This window comes from Watersipora subatra, chromosome 11 (assembly GCF_963576615.1).
Source record: "Watersipora subatra chromosome 11, tzWatSuba1.1, whole genome shotgun sequence".
Lineage (NCBI taxonomy): Eukaryota > Metazoa > Bryozoa > Gymnolaemata > Cheilostomatida > Watersiporidae > Watersipora > Watersipora subatra.
In genome coordinates, this window is record NC_088718.1 from 6,751,654 (window position 1) to 6,775,630 (window position 23,977).

At 35.0% G+C, this 23,977-nt stretch overlaps 1 protein-coding gene across 4 annotated transcripts; it reads right to left on the reverse strand.

Annotated features, from left to right (window-relative positions):
- Positions 1-7,024: 7,024 nt before the first annotated feature.
- Positions 7,025-23,913, reverse strand: LOC137408526 (uncharacterized). Of its 4 annotated transcripts, none has more exons than XM_068095082.1 (7): positions 23,810-23,913; positions 16,829-16,878; positions 15,726-15,876; positions 13,809-13,962; positions 11,563-11,660; positions 10,672-10,822; positions 7,025-7,898 (listed from the first exon to the last, which is right to left on the reverse strand). In XM_068095082.1, the coding sequence occupies exons 2-7, from the start codon at positions 16,829-16,831 to the stop codon at positions 7,667-7,669; spliced, it is 789 nt and encodes a 262-aa protein (XP_067951183.1). In that variant the 5' UTR covers positions 16,832-16,878; positions 23,810-23,913; the 3' UTR covers positions 7,025-7,666. The 4 variants fall into 4 exon arrangements, with proteins under 4 accessions (XP_067951183.1, XP_067951184.1, XP_067951185.1 ...); XM_068095083.1 differs by lacking the exon at positions 23,810-23,913 and adding an exon at positions 23,670-23,766; XM_068095084.1 differs by lacking the exon at positions 16,829-16,878 and having other exon boundaries at positions 23,810-23,893.
- Between the last annotated feature and the right edge of the window lie 64 nt (positions 23,914-23,977).

Sequence of the window (23,977 nt, forward strand, 5' to 3'; positions counted from 1 at the left end):
GCTTCTCTATTATGCACGAATATGACTCGGTTATTCAATGTTACATGCCAACGGTGTGAAAATGCTTTATGACAGCCTTGACAAGTCCTCGATACCATCAATAGCTGCCTGGTGAACTTTTGACCAGGCCTAGCCGAGAATATAGAGAAATTTGCGCTCCAGTGCGAATAGGGCTGAAGACCAGCGAGAGGAAAACGTAACCTTATTCAAACTTAATGCACTTCGCCGATGAATTGGGAAGGAGTTTCTTCGCAGCTGATTGGCCAGTTTTTGAAGATGAACTTACACAAGATTTTAGTAAATTTTATCAAAAAGTGTCAGTATTTTACTATCATTTGCAATTGTGATAATTTGCCGTGATTTGACCATCAGGAAAAGGTAATTTTAAGATTAAAATAGACAAAACTTACTGGCAGTTAAAATGCTCAAAAGAAAAATATCACTAGTTGCTTTTGTTGATATCGGCTATTGCGTTGAAGTTAAAGCGTTGAGCGTCTCTATTTTGTCAGTCTCTTTGCAACTACGCACTTCCACTTGACCTGTGCGTTTTAACCGCGATCAAGTTTTATCAACTTTAATCTTAAACATCCTGGTAGTCAGATCATCTAAAATATCTCAAACAATAGCAATTAGCAAATGAAAAAATTTACCAATACTTGCCACTAAAATTTAATAAATGTTTTAAGTTCATTGCTAAGTCATTACTTTAATTTCACTTTCAACTAAAAGGCCTTGTCTGATAATAATATCCATAAATGTTAATTTAATGGAAACACAAGACAAAGCTCTAGCTGTCTGTGCAAAAAATGCGACATAAATTACCGAGAAGAAAGGTTCTGGTGAAAATAAAATCGCTGCTTTGGATCGAGCTTTCTAAAACGATAAACATGATTCAAAGCCAAATTTTTCCATTCATATTTAATTCTACATCGATGATCTAACAATTTTATATTTTTAAAGTAACTCAACCAGTTGAAAAAATACTAATAAAAATGCTAAAAAGAAAAACATTTTGAGCAAACGCTGTATTATTTTAGCGCTAAAGGTGAGATACAAAAAACATATAGAATATCTAATGTACGGATTCGCCTACAGTGATTGGCTAACTGTCTGAGCAGTACTTAATCACCCTTACATAATGAACGCTAAAATATAAACGATATTAGATAGATGAACCAAAATGCCTGAAATAAATCAAGGCAATAAGAATATCAGCTTCACCCTCATGATGCTCATCAACTATAAGAACCTTAAGGGGAGAATCCATTGTACAATTAGCTAACCAAGTCAAGGACCAGTAGTCCAAGAACATATGTAACTAGCACCCATTTCATTACCTTTGACATTACCTTCCGCATACTAAATTGAGAGGAAATTTTTTTTAATCTATGTACTTTTTGTCAATTGTGAGTTCCACAAATTAAGCGACTTCAATTTTGAAATTTTTTTAAAAGTAGCAGTTGTTTTAAAATATATTAGTTTTAGTGAACCTTTTTGCAGACATTATCATTGCATTAGACACATAGATATATATACCTATGATATGATACCTATGATATGATAGGTATATATATCTATGATTAGACAGCTCAAAAGCAATATACAACGTGTTTTGTGAGAGCCTTCTTGGACCAGTAGTTAGGGCACCTAATAATGATCAATAGGTCAGTGGTTTGAGTCACTCAACACTCATTTGTGGTGTTTGGAAGTGCATCCAACCACGATTGTTTCTGCTCTAAATCAGCCCAAAGTTTGTACAGACAGCTCAAAAAAGCCACGAGATGACTTTCTCACAGGGAATTTGGACTTTCAAGTTTTTATTCAAGTTTTTATAGCGGTAAGCAGCTTATAAATAAAGATATGTGATATACATAAATGTACCTTTATTTATAATAAGCATATGTAAAATATATTTACTATAAATAAACATACAACAACAGAGCATTAATAATTATGATACTATTATAATTATTATATTGTGTTATAATAATAATTATAACATATAATCTATACTACTGTTATAAGAGCAGTGTCCCTCTGCCAAGAGCCAGCTAAGAATGTTAGAAATAAAATTGCTCCACATGAGAATTGAACTCAGGTACTCCGATTTAAAGACTAACACTCCAACCACTACACCAGTTAACTAATCCATCATATCTGTAGCTAAACGAAAGGAAACCAATAGCTGGCTTTGAGCCAATAAAAAATATGTTAACAACCCATCCTGAGCGTAGTTTCGTTTTGCTTATTGTTAGCAATAACCAGTCGTGCTAGACGCATTACAGCTACGAATTTTTACTAATTTTAGATCTGTGGACTTTAGGTGATTTTTATTAAACCATAGTACTACTGAAAGTTAGTATTCATATTTTATCAGTTACAATAATGTTGTACAATGTAATAATAATATAATAATGTACACTGTAATAATATTGATAAATAGTTTGAATCGGACATGCTCACAGTCTTTTCAAAAATAGCCGAAAATGTGATCGTTCTCATTCTACAACGCATTTGTGGTAGTTTTCATGGCATCAGCTAATGTAAAATTTTATGATTAATTTGGTATTAAAACAGGTTTGATATACTGTGTGGTTTAAAAAATATGACCAATTAATCCAGACCCGAATTATGACGATTTATACGCGCCACTGAAAAGTAGTAAGTTTTATCGAATTAGAGAAGAGTGTTAAAAAAGATTGCCTCGCACAGGAATTGAACTAGAGGCCTCCGATTCAAACGGAGACACAATACCACTACACCACCACAGGAACTAACCACTTGCTGGATAATTCTCGATATACTGATTACTCATGATGATCTCTCACAGTGCTCGAGACTGGCAAGCGTACTAGAAAATAATAATAACAGAGGAAAATAAAAATAAGCGTCAGCAATTGATCATGATTGTCCTGCCAACAAAAAAAAAAAAAACTAATGATCATAATCAGATATCATAACTACAAATTGTCCTTGATGATTTGGGAGAGCTACATGAAAATTTTGCATCTCCATAGATGTACTTGACAGGTAAAGTGTCATGATAAAAACAACTTAATAAAATTACGATGAAACTATATTTTGGAGTTGTCTTGTCTTAGTCGAATTTAGTTTTATCAAAGGAGATGAATCAGCTTGAAAAAGCTTGTCATATTTTTCCCAAAAGCAAAACGAGTTAATATTTTATTAATGTGTTTTGCCTTCGTTATTAGCTTATTACTACTATTTTATTATTAAATAATATAATACAATGAATCAACTTGCCGATGAAGAATCAATGCTAAAACTAATTAAAATGCCTTATAACTAACGTATGTTAATATAACTTTATAACTAACGTATGTTAATATAACCTTATAACTAAGCTATGTTAATATAACCTTATAACTAACCTATATTAATATAACCTTATAACTAACCTATGTTAGTATAACCTTATAACTAACCTATGTTAATATAACCTAATAACTAACCTATGTTAATATAACCTTATAACTAACCTATGTTAATAAAGCCTGTGTTGGCATCGTGTCTGCGTCCGTTAGACTGGATGAGTGCATAAACACTGTGCATATCCAAATTTTTCTGACTGATTTCATCCAAACTTTATATGCATATGATCCATAGAGTTATCTCCCCCTAGAGTGATAACTGCATTCCACAACACGAGCGTTTCCGGTGCCAACAAGGAGCGTTTAGGCCACGCCCCTTTTTTGTGCTGGTCACTCGTAGTGATTGACAGAACAATAACATCAGCCATGAGAATGATCATGAATTTGCACAGTTAAGATAGTAATTATTGCTCATACTAAAAAGATGATGATTATAGTTTATTACTCTAATACATGCTTATTATTTAAAGCAATTCAATACTTACATGACTTGCAAAGACACTGAATAGACAGTATTAAGTAAGTGAGTTAATGCAATCAGTAGGTAGATACTCAGATACTGCATCCCAATACATATATATATATATATATTACTGGTGTTTATAAATTATCAGTCGTGAGAGAACTGATCTTTCCTTCCCCTTCCCTCCCTCTACAATCAGCCTGTTGTGCTTTGTGATGTAGTGCTTTATCCTGATGTCAAGATATTTGCTGGCTACCATTCTCACAAGCTGGAGCCTATGTTCCAACTCCATCTCAACCAGCTCACATTGGTGTGTAAAAAGCCTGGCTGGTTGATCCTCCATCAGGCTTTTGAACACCAATGCTTCTAGCTTAGCGACTACACACTTTTGAGTCAAAAACATAGGGTCCAGGAATGTGAGAATGACCTGCTCACACCGCTGCAGAATGGTTGTTACTGGCTGTGAAGGAATTTCCAAGTTGGAAATTCCAAGACCGGTTGGAAATTCCAATAACTAATCTATTAGCTACTAGCATTCTACTACTAATGTCTCTGTGGTGATTTCGCCAAATGAGTGATCTTGTAAGACTTTGTTAAGACTTATAAACTAAACTTTATTGCTTTTAATTGGGAGAAGGGGTGTGAAGACCCCAAACTTGCATTTTCACTAATTTCCAGGCTCACTAATCTAGTATTGGTTTTGACTGCCAGTAATGTAGTGAGTGAGAGATCCTTTTCTGCATTGAAGTGAATCAAAACATCGACGAGGAGCACCATGGAGCAGGCTCGGCTAAATAATCTTCTAATATTTCACATATATAAAGATGTTGAAAGAGATACAGAATCAGTTATGAAATATTTGTGTCATCGACACATTGACAGAACTAGAGCTATTGCAATAAATAAGTAATAGCTCTTGTTCTGTCAATGTCCCTTACAGAAATCTGTAGTGTCATGAGTTTTATATTGGTCGTTGAATAAAGAAAACGTTTTGCCTACTATGAACCATAAACAATATATTTATATAGATTTTGATGCTTACAATTGATTGCTTTTATGCATACTTTGAGGATTGTTGATGCTTAAAAGGTCTAGAGCTTCGGGTGCTGCCCCGAACCCCGTTGGGGGCTGCCACCCCCCAGGTGTTCATAACGAGTTGGCTAACATTTACAGTTCCACTTTGCAACCAGGGAATACAGTTTAATAGTTAGAATGGTAAATGTTGTATACAGTATGTTATAATATGTAAAAATAAAATTTTCTGTCCAAAGACTTCTTTATTACTCGGGCAACGCCGGGTAGTACAGCTCATGGTTGATAGCAGTCAATTAGCTTTCCATCACACTAATGTAATACAACCCCAGTATGACCATCTATCTTATCTATGAGTAACTGATTGCATTAACTCACTTACTTAACACTGTCTATTCAGTGTCTTTGCAAGTCATGTAAGTATTGAATTGCTTTAAATAATAAGCATATATTAGAGTAATAAGCTATAATCATCATCTCGTTAATATGAGCAATAATTACTATCTTAACTGTGCTAATTAATGATCATTCTCATGGCTGATGTTATTGTTCTGTCAATCACTACGAGTGACTAGCACAAAAAAGGGGCGTGGCCTAAACGCTCCTTGATGGCACCGGAAACGCTAGGGTAGTTATCACTCTAGGGGGAGATAACTCTATGATATGATCCACGGCTTCTGGCAGGTTGCCAAAAATATTGGGCTACAAAACTCAATCTGGTTCCCGCAAAACCTGCTTCTTATGGCTGGTTCACACTATATCGCCGTATCTTGGTGTTGATGCCACAATACTTCAATGATCGTCGATGTTGATAACGATGTTCACACTATCACAAACCTATCCCGTTTGCATCAGGAAGCACTCCGTCACGTAGTTTTCCCATTTTTCTTTTTAAATTTTCGCGAAGAAACCTCTTTGTTTTCGAATTGCTGGAATTAAATACTAGTCCCGCAGCGACTAGCATAAAGGATATAAATAAGGGATATGAATAAATCATGCTGTCTGCAACCCCGAATTACCATTGCCGAAATGGTTCACATTTGAAAGGTGATCGTCGATGCTCGGCGAAATATCTGGAAAGTTTGATGGCTGCAAACTTCCCCGACATGTTCGCGTTGCTTCGTCGATGCCATCGATTGATGCTTCAGATAATTGACCATGAACACCGAAAGAAAAACGCTGACAAACAGTATTATAGTGTGAACCAGCCTTAAAACACCCACCTGCAGGCCATCTAATTGAATATAAACAATGTCTCGGCATCACTAGGCTTACTGTTAGTCAGCTGTATGAGTTATGACATAAAATTGAGCTGAATGAATCAATGAGTGGTTTTCTCACGACATACGAGTGCTCCAACATACGAGAAAATTGAGATTCAAGCAATTTGCTTTGCTTCAGATACGAGTAACCCTTTAGGTACAAGCATATGAGCCGGTTCTTGATGGCCATCATATGGCCAGGTATGCGATAGGCTGCTCGTGAGAACAGCATTGCTCGAACCTTTTCCTCGAATCAGTTGCAAAAAAGTTTTTAAAAGGTTGGCTGCAAGTTATAGTAAATGTGAGGTACAGAGTGCCAAACCAGAAAATAATAAAAAATTAAGATGACAAAATAAAAGTAAGTTTAGTAAAAGATTAAAACTTGGAGTTAAGTGCGTGTTTAGTCAGCTAAATTCATTTATTAAATTCAAAGTTTTTATTACATAGTGTTAAAAAGGTTTAGTGTACCGAATACGTTGCTGTCAAGTCTCTCTCAAGCCGCCATTAGCCACTACGTCTGTCTCAAAGGTAAAAACTTACAGTAGTGTAAATAAAAGTCTTACATTTTATTGCATATTTTAACAACTAAATAGGTATTTGTTACTTCGCTTTAGTAGGTACTAAATTACAACAATTAAAAACATGTGTTTCCACCGCAATATTCTGTTTTATGTGTTTTTTTATAGTATTACCGTTCACGGATTAGTTTGTATTCAATTATTTTATATAGGAAATAGTGCTTTGAGATACAAGATAATTAACATATAAGCTCAGTCCCAGAGCGCATTAGGCTCATAGGTCGAGGCATGACTGTACTTATAAAATAATATTAGTAATCTGGAATAACAAAAGCAATCAGCATATTTTATACTTGATTCGTGAGTCAGCTGTTTCCACCAGAAGAGGCCAGCAACATTCAAATTTATTTTTAATGAAATAAAATGAATACAATAAGCATGCAGGGTTACTCATATAAGAGACAAGCTAAGCAACTTTGCCAAATGACACTTGACTTCAGATTTAAAATAAAATAAAGCTCCATTTCCAACCGGTTTGAAGCGCAGATTGTTCGGAGTTTGTTACTGAGTGAAAAAAAGCTGCCACCAGAGGGACATTGATTTGTGGATAAAAGAGATCTGCTAATACTTGTTCCAAACGCAATTCTATGCCTACTTTAAAATTCATCTCACGAGGATATCCATAATATATCAATAAAATTGCATTATTTTGATAAGCTTAAAGAAATAGTTATAGCAGCCCAGCACACATCTGATGACTTGAAAACTTTTTATCAACTTGCCAAAGGTCGACTTAAGGTCAAGGCCACTCTAAGTCTAACTAACAAGTTTAACCAGCAAAACATCTTCAACTAGATAAAAATATGCATGTCCAAACACAATAACCCTGTGTCGTCATGGTACTCACGCGTGACCTTCCCGACCATATATGGTTATATATGAAAATATCCTAAACAATGTGAGTGCTTTTTAGGATAATGAGAAGACAAATCAGTTTTCCTACTGATAAGCCGATGCGATCTCAGCCATAATCTTGGCTTTTACCATATTCCTTTTGACAAGTGGAACTTCTTCGAGCATTTCCATGACGCAGCAGACAAAATGATACTCTTTGTAGTCTTCCAAAGTCTTTTTCTCTGAAGATTTGACACTGATCGAGTTATCCTCATCCAGCGAAGTTAAGGCAAGAGGTTCTTTAAACTGTGAGCTGTCGTTCTGCTGCGCCGGAGTCCTGACAAAAGATCAACCTGATTACCAAGATAATCTGCGACAATTAACACAAACTGCTACAAAACAACGTCGTATAAAATACAGTGAAACACGGATAACTCAAACTTCAAGGGACCGAGCAAAAGTGTTCGAGTTATTAGAGCGTTCAAGTTATCAGGACAGTCATAAGTGCACGTATTTATCAGTAGATACAGGTACATATACAAACTATATATCAATCAAAAGCATAGATTGCTTGTTGCAAGTTAAAGGGTCTCTCGTGTGAAGTTTTAAATATTTTTAATCAGAAAGTATAGATATTTTTTTATCACTTGAGATTTGTTTGTTGCTTTAGGTGATGTGACTGCCAGGACGTTCTCAGATTAAAATTGGCAAAATTTGATCGCGATTAAAACGCTCAGAAAAAATACAAACGTATTTTTTTACCGAGCGTTTTAACCAAGATCAATTTTGCAGTAAGTCAGTTATTACAAAACTGCTTTACTATTAAAAACCCATTATCAATTTTGCCGATATTACTTTAAAGTTATCCAAATTTTACCTCGCTTTTCTTGCATTCGGAGGGCTTATCGCTAAGCGGATGTTTGGTAAAATTTGATTTTTGCAAACCTTTAGAAAAGTCGTTAATGAAAATATTTGCCGATGTTGGTAATAACGAGGCCTAAGAACTACTAAAAGTCGATGTTCATCTCTATGGCTTGGAATAAAGTGATATTCTAAAGCGATAGTAACAACTGTCTCGGTAGTCATTTGACAAAAAACTGTTCGACTTAACGGAGTTTCGGTCGAGTTATCTAAAGCCATTTATCATTGCGTGGGAACGGACCAAGCAAATCCATTCAAGTTAACCATGTGTTTGATATATCCGAGGGCGATTTATCCGAGTTTCACTGTACATCAAATTTAATAAAACAATTGGACAAAGACCAGGAGTTACAACGAGCAAACGACTCCCTCTTTGCATCTCATGTCAACCGAGTAGCTGAGGAATCAAAATATGAAGCTCAGTTATTTGTTGATTTTCCTCAAACCATAATAATAAAAGAATGTCATAAACACATATAAAGAAAAAATAATTTATTACTAGAAATAAAAATGACTAATTTTTAAAATAAATAGTAATCTATCATTACATAAGGATCAACAATTGTTGTAGAAATAATACAACTCATTTTTACTGTCAAGCGATTGCCTGATATAGTCAGATATATGCTGATATAGTCAGATATATGCTGATGTAGTCAGATATATGCTGATATAGTCAAATATATGCTGATATAGTCAGATATATGCTGATATAGTCAGATATATGCTGATATAGTCAGATATATGCTGATATAGTCACATATATGCTGATATAGTCAGATATATGCTGATATAGTCAGATATATGCTGATATAGTCAGATATATGCTGATATAGTCAGATATACGCTGATATAGTCAGATATACGCTGATATAGTCAGATATATGCTGATGTAGTCAGATATATGCTGATATAGTCAGATATATGCTGATGTAGTCAGATATATGCTGATATAATCAGATATATGCTGATATAATCAGATATATGCTGATATAATCAGATATACTAATATTCATCAAATGATAGTTTGGCTGTTCTCTGGTTTTATTGTTTATCGATGCTTGATAAGTGTGTTAAACCCCAAAAAAATAAAACTACGCTGCATGGGAAGGAATATTTTTATGTTTTCTCTTTGAAACTTTTTGCTCCAAGAGTGCAACTCGAGAGAAAGTCTATGGAAGTTGCATTTTAAAAGAATACGCAAGGCTATGAAAACATCATAAATGAATCAGCTCTAAAGTGCATTACCAAGAATACTTTGTGAAAATGTTAATTAATTTTAATTAATGTTAATTGTATTTGTATTGTATAATTGTATCACTGTGGATCATAGTTTTCCTGCCGAGCATTAGCATGTCATAATTAAGTTCAATCTGTGACACATTCTCACAAACCTTTACTCACTACAGATACTGCTCCCTTAATATGTTTTCAATCTGTTATCACCAGTTTATGAGTAAAAGTCACCAGGTCACGAGTAAAGGTCACCAGGTCATGTGTAAAGGCAGTATCAAGACAGTAAACAAGTAAACAAGATTTTTCTAGTAAAAACATCCAAAAAAGCGAGTCATTTTACTCATTTAAAGAAAGTCACTAGTATTAGTCTCTTTAACCTCAGTTGAAATAATAGCAAAGATCATTGTGTCTGTTTAAATCGGTACTGTTAAAAATAGCTATAAATATCTACTATCTGTAGCAGGTGTTTACCTTGTGAGGTTATTAGGTAGCAGATCAGGTATATTATGATACACAAACCATTTTTCTCTCATTTTAGATGCACATAAAGGGTGTATTGGCTAATTCGGTTTAAGCTCATTACAATATCTTGTGTATCTTGTTAACTATAATCATTATTAAAGTTCAACAAAATGTAGAAATTATATTTTGTAAAATTCTTTATTATGCAGCATAGTTTTCATTAAATTTTTGGTAATATGCCAGCAAGGAGATACAGTATTGCAATTCAGATAAAATTTTTCATGTTTGCGGGATTAAGGGCTTCCCCTGACGTATTTTTGTCTCTCAAATCCTGTTCCCTCAAAACAGCATGCAAAAAACTGACATCAAACTATCCACTTTATAACAAGGCTTTTTGATGTTCCGTTTAAGCCTTAATGTAAATTAGGTCATGTAAGCTCTAAACAGACCGCAGGTAAACAAAAGGTCAACACTGCTGCTGCGCAACAAACCTAAATGCGAAGACGGGAGGACTATAGCTGCTGTGCTTTTCTATAAGACCAGGAGAGCTCTTGGGGTTGGGCAGCACGGGTGGTGATGTCACCCAGCTCGGTACTTGTGAGGTGCTCTTGGCAGCATATGCTGGCATAGAACGTCTTTTCTCTGCAAACAGCAGATCATACATGCTAATATGATCAATCGAGTCCAACTTGACTACAATGACCAACTCCAATGGCTAGAGCTGACTGGAGAGAAGTTTCAAATATTCAACCCAAAAACTACTACATATATGATAGTTGGTTTGGTTAGACACCTCAAGCAGGGATATTACAGAGACAGCTCTCACAGGTACTTGCAGATTTAAGTAGGTACTTGCAGAGTAAAGCGGGTACTTGCAGAGTTAGCCTGTTGTTACAAACTATGGGACATTTTTAACACAAACATTTTCTGTATTTATTTTTTTGAGTTTGAGAGCAGTCAGGGATTAGTGGTGTAAAATGCTTGACCTGTAAACAACAGGTTAGGGTTCAAGTCCCAAAAAAGGGGTGCTGTTGGTGACAGGAATGACATCCAACCTTATATTGTTCTCTGCAACTGGGTATGCCTCCAGTCCTTGAGCTTCCCTTGATACTGGACTCGAACATGTCTAGCCAAGATCATAGAGACATTGCTTGTGCAACACGGCGCTTTAAAACACACCTGCAGCACAGCCACTGCTTGCACTCGCAGACATCCTACTCGGTCTTAGAGGAATTGTTTAGATCTTCAGTTCTAGTCTTTACACTTAGGTTATTTCAGCTGTTTTTTTCAAACAAGTCTGTTTGTTGGCAATGTGTTCAACTCTTAGCATTGAATAAAGCATACTAACAAACACGTAATGAATATAAGGTCAGGGGTCGCACCTAGTGGCTTAGAGATGGAGTTTTGTTTGTATTTCTTTAAGCCTTCTGTAAGAGAGTGTCTCCAGTGTTTCTTGGCAACTCCTGGGGTCTTCTTCATCCTACAATAGTAGAACTGAGATGTGAGTTATAAAAAGATGCGTGATTTTCAGCAAACGATTGCATACTTGTGACAGATAGAACAACTAGGACAATACTCTGTCTATGTAACAAATGTACCGGCGACAGCAGATAACCTTTGACCTATATAATTGACCTTTGACATAATGACAGAAGATAGAAAGACAGAAGCAAACCGAGTGACTTATATTTAAAGGAATAACGAAATTAGTAGTAAATATTGACTTATAAGCACTATGAAGTAATAATCTACAATATTTCACCTTTGACCAACAGCAATATAATATGAAGTAACAATTAACAGTATTTCATCTTTGACCTATATGTAATATGAAGTGGTTATCTACAATATTTCACCTTTGACTTACAGTATATATAATATGAAGTAACAATTTACAGTGTTTCACCTTTGACCTATATGTAATGCTTAATCTTTGACCTATATTTGATATGAAATGACAGTAGGTCACCTCTGAGCCATATTTATTGCACACTGACAACAGCAGTTCACTCTTAGTCTGTATGTAATGTATAATGGCCGCAGCCAATCGCCTTCAATTTATAATATATAGTAGAACCACGGAATACGGTGGCCTAAAAAAATTACTTAGATAACAATATGCTATTGGCCGAAATTTTCCGACGATGCCTGACAGAGATCTGAGACACTATCCGTTGTTTCCGGCTATGTGAAGAATCAGTGGAAGGTTGCATCGTGTTTAGCTCATGTGACGGGTTACGATATCATATTTACATTGCACCTTTAGTGCTTACATGAAACTTTGATTCATTAGCCATGGGTCCCAAAGTTCCTAGCGATAGTTCCTAGTGATGGGGAGAAGCAAAGATTATTACTGTGGGAATGAAGATGGAAATAATAAAGCAGTTTAAAGGAGAGCCAACGAACGTCATCAGCAGAAATAAGGAAGGCTATCGGTTGGTTTCACAACCGTGCCAGATTTGTTGAACAAAAATAACCAAAAAAATTTTGCAAGAGTCATCTTATGAACAGTGAATAGGTCCTTTCAGAAATATTTTGAGCAGTAGTCAGAAACAGGCTTTTTGACATAAGTATTTCTCCAAAATAGAATCGTCAAAAAGCATAGATGTTAAAAGGCCCAACCATGTGGTGACTTCACCTTACGATTTGAACCATGAACCAGATTAATGCAATATCCTGAGATTCTACTTAGCGATAACATTCGCTGGACAAAAACAGAAGATGAGAAGAATTCACTCCAAGACGCAAGAGATTGAAGGAGCATGTAATCATATGACATTACTAGGTGAATGCCTAACGTTGCCCGGATAATAAAAGTCTTTGCACAGAACACTTATTTGTATTTAACATATAACAGAAGTTACCATTCTAACTTTCAAGCTACATATAATGAGAAAAGTGTTTTGTGCAGTTTAAATAAATCAAGAGAAAAATAAAACAACTGTAATGGTTTTCAAACTTTATCAAACAACTGTAATTTTCAAACTTCCTATAATGAAGAAAATGTTTTGTGCAGGTCAAATAAATTAAGAAACAAAATAAAACAACTATACAAGTGTTTAAATGTAAATATGAAATAATTAGCAAGTAGTAGCTAAATTATGTCTGTTTTGTTACGATTACGGTAAAAGATGATTTGGTAATGATACAATTAATACAAACTGAGAGAACAAAATAAAAATCCTGAATATGTAGAATTAATAATAACAATTCGTTGCACAGAACTGTGTATATGAAAAAGATTACTGTTCTAGCAGAAAATATCCATTAAAACAGAGTTTAAATTAATAACTCTATGAAATTATATCGTGTTTCATAGAGTTACAATTATTACGTCATTTAGCGCAGCAAGAGATAAAAGGGTGTATAAACTATATAGTAAGAGCTATGAATCTTAAGAAGCTCTGTGGTCTCGTGGATAGAGGTTTGGAGTGCTTACCCATGGATGCAATCTTCGTAAGTTCGAGTCTATTAGAATGCGACATTATAATATCAACGATTTTAATAGCTATTGCTGGACAGACAGACAGATATTCAAACATACGAACAAACTTTGAGAAATATATATATATATATATATAGGCATCAGACAAAATAGACACGAGGCAGCATTTGTGAGAAGACTTACTTGTGCTTAGTAGAGGGGAAAGAAGCCAGGTGTGGAACAAAGAACTCCATATCTTCAAACCATCTCCATGACGACGCGCCTACCTGCTCCTTCCTTGCCATCTGCAGGCGAAATTTGGTTCGCAGTGTTTGCCATGTTTCCTTGCAGAGCTCCGCTAGACACAAAAAGGCAGTCAACTTACTAATAATGAGAGTATACTTGAAACCACAGCAACATGGCCAGTTACCTGGGAACATAACATTCAGAACTGTCTGCTAATACTACACTAAAGAAACTTTTCATGGTGTATCTTTTATTATATGGTAGATGCTTCTACAATGTAAACAATCTCCTTTCCGGGAATGTTTACGCTATTATAAAGATTTTACATTATACAAACACTAAAATATGTGTACCGTAAAACCTCTAATTGAACGCCATGGTGCTCTATTTTTCAACCTCTCCTCTATAGTGGCGGTCAATTGGAGGCGGCGTTCAAATAGGTTTTACAGTAAGCTATATTGCCAAATCCTTTCCAAGATCTTTCCAAACTCACTCCTTTGGCTATACAAAAGGAAAAAACTTGACTTTACTTTTCAAATTTGTGGGTTGTACCATAACTGCAGTATTATCAGTTTGCATCGACACCTCATCTCCTTTGTTTGATCGATCTCACTGGTTTTATAGACCATTACTGCGGTAATTCTACAATAACTTGATGGGGAGCACACATCTTCGACGTTCATTTACAATGCCCTGCCAATTTTTTAAACAGCAAGTGATACTATGCAAAGTAAAACTAATAACAAAAATTTTATATGTTTACAACAAAACAGAACAACAAAGTATTTTACAAAAAACGGTACTATCTGTTCATCGTCGATTAGTATCCAGGAGTCAAGGTTAGGATAAAAGAGAACTTTCGACGATACTCCAACTTGTGACGTTCTGATTGGTGGACCAACGCTGTAAAACCTGCACCAATCAATCGCCTTTAAGTATTTATGAACTATGAATGCGCAGATACTGATTCTCTGTTTTGTCTACACATCTGCCGATCTATTATATCAAACTAGATTGTTGCAAAAGATGTATATATAATAGGTATAACGCTATATGCACGCCATCTTTTTTTTCGCAAGTGCGGCGAGACAGGTGACTATTCAAATCGAATTTGAGCATTCACCCGACTTGGCACTTTACGCTCTATGAAATTTTTTTACGTAGTACGACGCAAAAACTTCAAATAACTTTTTACGTTATCTGTAATTTACATTACTGGAGGTACAAGTTATAAGAGCGTCTACTGTTTCAAATCAAACTTTTTTGAGCAGTCCTCTAGAGCTGGATGCAAATAACTATAGCTCCACTATAACATGATGCTTACCTGTCTAACTATCTGGCAGTCTGTTTACTTGTCTGTCTACATATCGGTGTCTGTTTACTTATCTGTCTGTCTACATATCTGTCTGTCTGATCACTTATCTGTCTGATCACTTATCTGTCTGTCTACCTATCTGTCTGTCTACCTATCTGTCTGTCTACATATCTGTCTGTCTGTTTACTTATCTGTCTGTCTACCTACCTATCTGTCTACCTATCTGTCTGTCTACATATCTGTCTGTCTACATATCTGTCTGTCTGTTTACTTATCTGTCTGTCTACCTAACTGTCTGTCTGTTCACTTATTTGTCTGTCTACCTATCTGTCTGTATACATATCTGTACGTTTACTTATCTGTCTGTCTACCTATCTGTCGGTCTACTTACTTATCTGTCTGTCTACCTATCTGTCGGTCTACCTATCTGTCTGTTCACTTATCTGTCTGTCTACCTATCTGTGTATTTACTTATCTGTCTGTCTACCTATCGGTCTGTCTACCTATCTGTCTGTCTACCTATCTGTCTGCGATTATTATAAGCAATAATGGTGGTTTACCTGAGGCGTTCAACTCATGGCCAACTTCCTCCCATAACTGCACTCGGAGATGACTTTCTCGAGCACGTCTGAGTGGGTCAAAATTGTAAAGTGGTGGCTTTCTTTTTACTGATTCTAACAGCGCAGCAATCTGATTTGACTCCAGCATCGGCTAAATCAACGATGACACAACATAAGGTTGTTATTTCACTAACTAGTCTTGCTAGCTTTTGTACTCCTTCAATGACGGAAAGGAATAGGTTTATCTAAAACTGCAATAGGTTTGTTAGTCAACTCAAAGCTCTTGAGAGACGTATAGTGATAATAACAATTGTAACTTTGAAGATTCTACTTGTTAGACTACTCAAATCTTTCATAATAAAACCAATTGATAGCAAAATAATTCCAAAAACCCAGATGGACAATGACAGGAAGAACTGTTTTCAGTCACTAGTTTATTTGGATGTACTGCTCGCAGGATTTGATCAGTTTTCAATTTTAATTTAAAACTAATTTCAACCATTGCACTAATGTTTTATTAACAGTGATGACAAAAATCATTAAATATGAACTTACAAAATTGTAAATTTTATCAGAAAGTATCGATATTTTTTATCAGTTGAGGTTGTTTTGATGTTTGAGATGATCTGATGGCCAAGATGTTTCAAGATTAAAATTGACATAACGCTATTTTGATTATTACGCTCAGAAGAAAAATACGTGCGATATGACACCGCTAGCTGTTATCATTGCCATAGTTGATATTGGCTGTTGCATTCAAGTGGCAGCATTACACAGCAACTATAGATGTCATAATTACACTTTCGCTTGAATGAGCGTTTGAACTGCGATCAAGTTTTATCAATTTTAATCTTGATTCATTCTGGCAATCAGATCACCTCAAACATCAAAAAAATATCAAATGATAGAAAAATATTGATACTTTCTAATAAAATTAACTAAAATTTTGCTAAAACTAAAAAAAAGTTCATCTATAACTTTGCTTTAATAAGAACGAATAAGGAAATGATTTGCTGACACTCTCTAACCTTCCTATCTTTGCTTGTTATGTTGAGAAGGATGCACTACTAGTCAGATAACAGGTAGAAATTTTAAGAACTCACCATGATACTAGATATTATAGTCAGGCCAAAGTGCCAAGAACTGCCAGGGTCTAGAAGATAAATAATATATAATTTCCGATCACTAATGTAATAGGATTTATTGGACCAATATACTAATAATGGTGAACAATATTTGGAATTTAAGAATTAACTAGACAACCAAAAAAAATATAAGGGTAATCTTTATTGACAACTACTGAATGCCCCGTGTTGCCCGTATAATCAAAGTCTTTGCACAAAAAATTTAGTTTTATTTCACATATAACAACATTTATACTTTCAAACTTCCTATCATGAGTAAAGTGTTTTGTACAGTTTAACTAAATTAGGAGTAAAAATAAAACAACTGTAAAAGTTTTCAAACTTTGTCAAACAACTGTAAATCTCAAACTGTATATCACGAGAAAAATGTTTTGTGCAGGTCAAATAAATTAAGAAACAAAATAAAACAACTATAAAAGTGTTTAAATGTGGAATCATTAGCAAGTAATAGCTAAATCAAAGGTGTTTTGCTACGATTACAATAAAAGATGATTCGGCAATGACACAAAAATATGAACTGAGAAAACAAAATTAAAATCCTGAATATGTTGAATTATTAATAATAATTCTTGCATAGAAGTGTGTGAGTATAAAAACGGCTCCTGTCCCAACAGAAGTTATCCATCAAAACTTTGAATACGACGATACTGGTACCTCCCGATACTGGTACAAATGTGAAAATGGGATATCGGACAGTCTTTGTCTGGTACTGGGTCTGATCGAACGGAGAGAAAATGTAGAGGTTATTCCTACTCGAGATAATACAATTGTTCGCATGAAAAGTATTAGCAGTCATTGATTTAGCTATTGGACTTTACGAAAAACCGAAAATAGAAGTGTAACACACATTTTAAATTGAAATGGCGCATTGAAAAATTACAAATAAAAAAATAGGTGATAGTAGCAAAAGAATAAGTTTTTAAACAATTTAAAAAAATAACAAATGCAAAAGGTAGTATTACTTATTAATCAAAAATGCACATTTGCTGTGCACTTTTGCACCGTATGTGTGTGCATATGGTATACAGCATATGATAACTAAGTTCAAATACTAAGGCCTGCACAGTTTACAATACTAAGGCCTGAAGAATACAATACAAAACTTCCGAAGAATGCAACCAGCGGTCGCATTCTTCGTGAGTTCAAATCCAGCAGGATGCGAGATTTTAGTTACAAGATTTTCATAGCTATAGCTGGACGGACAGACAGACATCCTAACAAACGAAGATCAGACTTTGAGATTTATGTATATATAGATTATAGTCCAAATGGCCGTTGAATGGCAAAGGATGTTTGCATTCTGCGTTGGCATTTGTTTCTTACCAACTGGCCGCCAACATATGAATCATTCCAGTAAATTTTTGTGTAATCACCAGGAAAAAATTATCTATTTCTTATTACAAAGCCTAAAGTTATAAAACTAAGGAAAGTACAGCAGGCTTAATGTGTCAAAAACCAGGGTTGGCATTGTGGATGGGAAAAACACTTTTTCAGTGACAGAGGGAAAGCCTTAGAATAAGCGGGAAAAATTGGGGAAAACCGGTAATAAACAGAACTATATATAGAGAATTGGTTAAAGCTGGACTTGCAACAAAATTCACATTACGGTTATTTGGTATCAAAAGATTCACCATGTCTTACTCTGTTGTGCTGTAGGTGCCAAATATGTAGAAATTTGATTACAAGCTCTTAAAAGCTCAAAAACGAACAGTTAATCGCAGCCACTCGAGACCGCCGTAGATTAGAATCTCTTTCCAAAACGGCTCAAATGTGACATAGTTGTTACAAGATGGTTTCTGTTTGCTGTTAGAAAATACTTGCTGTGGGTACAATTTTGAGTGGATTATTAAGCTAGATAGAAAGAACCATAGTGTGTGAATTTATCTTGGGCTGAGACTGTATTAATGGGTGAACATACCAGTGATCAATTCAGCTTCATATATGTGACTATTTTAAAGACAATGTAATAATGGTCTTAGGTCGGTGGAAATGCTCATATGTTTTACTAAAATGTTTTACTTAAATGTTTTACTAAAACTCCGCAGATTTGTATCAAAAATTGACCCTTATTAAAACTAAAATTACGTAAAAAAATCAGGAATGTTTTTAAAAGAAACTGCCAATTGCCCCAATATAATTATTATTGTAGAAATAGAAATGTTCCCCAATAAATCACAAACAAGATGTGCAAAAATGTAAAAATACAAACATTTGTTGTCATGGACAAATTTGGTCAGCAGCTCGTACAACTGATGATGGTCTGTTCATTTGTAGTTTTTCAGCTTACTAAGCAATTTAAGAAATGATGCTAGCATGTTTACAACGTTGGTTTTCTAACTTTTTATTCATATTGATGATTTTTTTCTTGTCACAAACTAGTACTTATTAGTTACTTTTTTATGTTTTTATGTTTTAGTTAAGCATCGATTGAACTAGCAGTCACTACTCTTTTAATTTACGAAAATAAAATCAGATATGTTGAAATGTGCTCTGACCACAAATGGTTTATAGTGAATCTTCCGAAATTCTATATGCCAAAAAAACATTTGCCAAAAAGCCATTTGTCGCGATTGAAGTCTTTCATTGAAAAGTGTAGTTTTGGTCCAATATTTCAGCCATTAGTCAGACTCATAGGCCTACTATTTAATCGAAAATAAAAATATTCTCACGACCAAACACGAGCGAAGCAATTGTTTGGCAGCTTTATGATAAATGCATATGTGCACACAAATCCCGAAAAATTATCCGTCAACGGCCGTGACCAAACCCTTGTACCGAAATCCCATCAAAAGATTTAACCATTTTCGTGTAGAGTCGTTTAAGTATAATAATGATACAAAACACATATAAACATATTTAAATATGTTACCAAGTCTTTGAAAAGTTGACGCAATATCCTAAAACTAACCCATCTGATCGGATTATACATAAATAGACAGACTAATTTGGCCTAAAATCGCAATAAGAACTTGACAAGCTTTTTTTAATCAAAATTAACACCGGCCAACGAAACGCCGATAAGGCCGTGCGACAGAGAGTAGAACCATTAAGTCGTGCGCATTTCACGAAAAAAACGTGCACATTTCACCAGTCTATGGCATTGTCTAATTGCCGAAGGTTTCTGTAATTAACGTAGAAGTACTGGAAAGTAATCGTTTCTTTTTTGCCGATTCTACCGGACTCTGTATGGCGCCTTACAGTGCCTCGCATTCTGTGTTCTCAACTCGAGTTGTTGAACTCGAGTTGCTGTTCAAAGAACTCGGCCTGGGCTTTTGACGAACTTGAGTTGTGTTACGCAAAACTAACCGGCGTTTGTAAAAAAAAGCAAAGTGAGTAATTGGGATGTCTCATTTACAGAACTGCATTTGTGCATATTATATACAATTTAATAATTGATTAATAATAATAATTGAAATATATATACAGTGGAACCTCAGTTTTCGAACGACTCGCAGTTCGAACAAATCGGAGTCCGAACAAAAAATTCGAGAAATTCTTGCTTCGTAGTTCGAACAAAAATCGGAATTCGAACGCCGGTACGACGCGTGCGTGCGTACGTGAGGGTGGGATGCTGAGCGGCGTACGGGTGTAGATCGCTCTCTCCGTGACCAACTGTTGTCGCATTGTCCGAGATTAAACAAATGTGTAGCAAATGGGCCGAGTTACAGAATTTCCTCGAACTCCACCACCCCGATAAAGCTGCAGCCACCAGAGTCATCAATGACTTTAACGACACTATCATGAACCACATCCGAAAAAGGCTAAAAAGAAGGCAGAAACAAGTGTCATTGGATAGATATTTTAAGAGAAAAGAACATCCTGTATCCTAAAAAATTCTATTCATAATTCTTTTCTTTATCCTTTTATTTTATTTTTACACTTTCATGTTAGCGTAATCTTTCGTATGGAAGATTACGATAACGCGAACGTACGATTAGCCTGGGTTACATTTATGTTTATGTTATTTGTGTCTTTGCCCTTTTGCTTAACATTCTCTGAGATATACATTGCTTTTTATGTGTTGGTCAGCATTTTAATGTGCAATTTCATGCATAAAATAATGTATAAAATACTAAAAAGGTAAACATTCAGGGTGTTGGAACGGATTAAAACTTATATATATTAATTCTAATGGGGAAACCTGTTTCGGATCTCAAACAACTCGGTTTTTGACCAACCTTCTGGAATGGATTGTGTTCGAGAACCGAGGTTCCACTGTATATACATATCTAAACTATATATATTGACGATATTTGCGCACATTTATTTATATAAATATAAAGAAACAAAAACAATTGTAGAATGTAAAAAGCAAACTAAAAAACAATCTATGTGGGGACCGGGCCACTTCTTTTTCAAATGAAAAAAGAGTTATCTTTCTAGAACCTGACAAGAAACTGAATGAACACCGAAAATGAACAAACATAGAAATTATGTCAACGACGTTTAATGATGCACCAAAAAAATTCCATATAAAAATATAGCTAGAGAAAACGAACTGATGAGTTGTTTAGTATGGCGCCTTACAGTTCTTCGCGTTCCATGTTCTCAAGCCGAGTTGTTGAACTCGTTGTACAACTTGAGTTATATTTACAAACTCGAGTTTGTAAATATACATGTAACTCGAGTTGTACAACTCGAGTTGCAAACTCGGGACACTCTAACTCGCCATTAGCTCTAGTTTTACAGTACATACATAGTTTAATTTCTATTAGCTAACGGGTGCCTATTGATGTACCATTGTTAATATAACCAGATCTACGGTTATGCTACCGTAATACCAATATATTGCACCTTACTTTTACAAACTCAAGTTTATAAATACAACTCGAGTTACACAACTCGAGTTGAGAACACGGAACGCGAGGCACTGTACGGCACCATAGACTCTGACATTTTGCACACTCTAATAATGAGTACTTTGGTATTCCAACTGATGTCCAAAGCAGTGAAAGTAAAGGAAATGACGATGATATTTTTCTAACGATTCTTATAAGATTATTACAATATTTAATTGTAAGAATAATGATTCAATTTTATAAGATTATTATGAGATTTAGTTATTAGAATAATCATTCGAATTTACAAGATCGAAGTATATAGTGACCGATGGTGTGCAATATGTTATTGTAATTATTTGTATAAAAATTTTGTTGATGATACTGCGGCTGTGCCCAATATCGCGGTACTGCCAAGCCGTTTTTAATATCTGCAAAATTATGCAATAGGCCTGCATTTTCTTGTAGATTTACATTTATTTCTATGACAACCAGCTAAAGTCTGTTTAGATTTTTAAACTTAGCATAATTTTTTTTAGATATAAATACAGAAATCTAGATAAATATCTCAACTTGTTGATATTGGTTGCTATGACCAATGATATACAGCCCCCCAGCCTGTGTATATTACAGAGCAGCTTGCCATTTTACTTCTAATATTGCATTTCTCCTATTGCAGGGGCGTGATACAAACATAGAATCTTTTCCTATCATTATTGCTGTTTGTTGTATATAATAACACCCAGTACATTACAGCTACCATTGCAGCTACCATTGCAGTTCTCCTATTGCACTGCAGTGCCATTTGACTGCTAATATTGCATTTCTCAACCGGCAGTACCCTTTTTTTTTCTATTACCACTTTGGTTGTGGGCTGTATGACAGGGAAATTTCTAGTGTACAAAAACATTGATTATAGTATTAATAGCAAGTTTTTACCTGTTAGCCAAATTTATATTTCACCTAATGTAGGCTTAGCTTTATAATTTTGTACTAGCTTTAACAGCTAAACATATGCTATGTTATAATTGCTGTACCATAATTTAAATACTTCACATACAATTTTATTTTATGCATGCGAGTTGTTTTTTTTATATAAAATTCTGCAACATATGGTTTTAATAATATATTTACATGAACCTGTAGCATATTGTGTGTTTCTTTTATTCAAGATCTAAGTTGCTATGCAAAATTTGGTTTTTTTGAAACTTACCACAACCTTACAGACATGCATGTTCATTCGGTTTACAGGCTATATAAGTGAAATCTTTTGAGATGGCATAATTTTGATGTAATGGCTATGCGTACTTTTTAAGAATTGTAGCAAAATGATAGTGTTGCAATACAAGTTTTTTCAATAGTCTTCTCTTTAGACTAATAGTCTACGAATTCGACTAATAGCCTGTCGGCAACAACGGTTTTGACCAGTATATTTTCGATTAAACCTACATTTACCTCACAACGATATCTGTCACCAAAGCTTCCTGCACCGTACAAGCCGTAATATGTGAAGAACGCGAATCAGTAGGCATACCTGCCAACTCTCATGCATTGGGCGTGAGACTCACGCAATTGCCCCATGCCTCACGCATCTCACGTCTGTGTCACGCAATTGCCCCTTTTACCCAAGCAAACCTTTTTTGCCCCAATCTTCAAGTAGTAATCATATATTTACTACTGATAAACAACTATGTGTATAAACCTATTTGTGGCATTCTCAACTATCAATAACCTCCACGACATGTGGTTTCCATATGGAGTTATCGGTATTATCTTTCGCTGTGGTGTTTTATACGCTATGAAAATTTACCCCACTCATCAAATCCTCGCGTTTTCATTGCCCCCAAAATAGACTCTGACTCCTTTCCCCCACACCTGGGTTGGCAGGTCTGTCAGTAGGCCTACATGAAAAAACTCTAAAACAGGAATGGGTTATGAAACATGCACTATTTCTAATAAAACAACTCTAACTTATTAAAATATTTTTTAAAACTTGGAAAGAAGTTGCTCAGAAGTTCTACCTCGTTTGAGATGCAGGCGTCGTTCTGTTTACTGGTGTACTCAGTTGAATTTTACACAAAGAACTTCCGGAGAAACATTTACAAAAAATTGCATAAAACCATTTATTTTATTGCACTCAGTTGAAATAATGCGTAGCTACCTCATTAACAAAATAAATTCAGTGTTTGTTGATTTGCTTGCACACAACAACTCCTTTGTACTTTTAAGCGGCGTGACAAAAACGAACTTGACATAATAGAAATACGTATACTTTAGCCTTAGTGTTATTAACAGTTATTCGAATATGCATAGATTTACTTTGGATTGT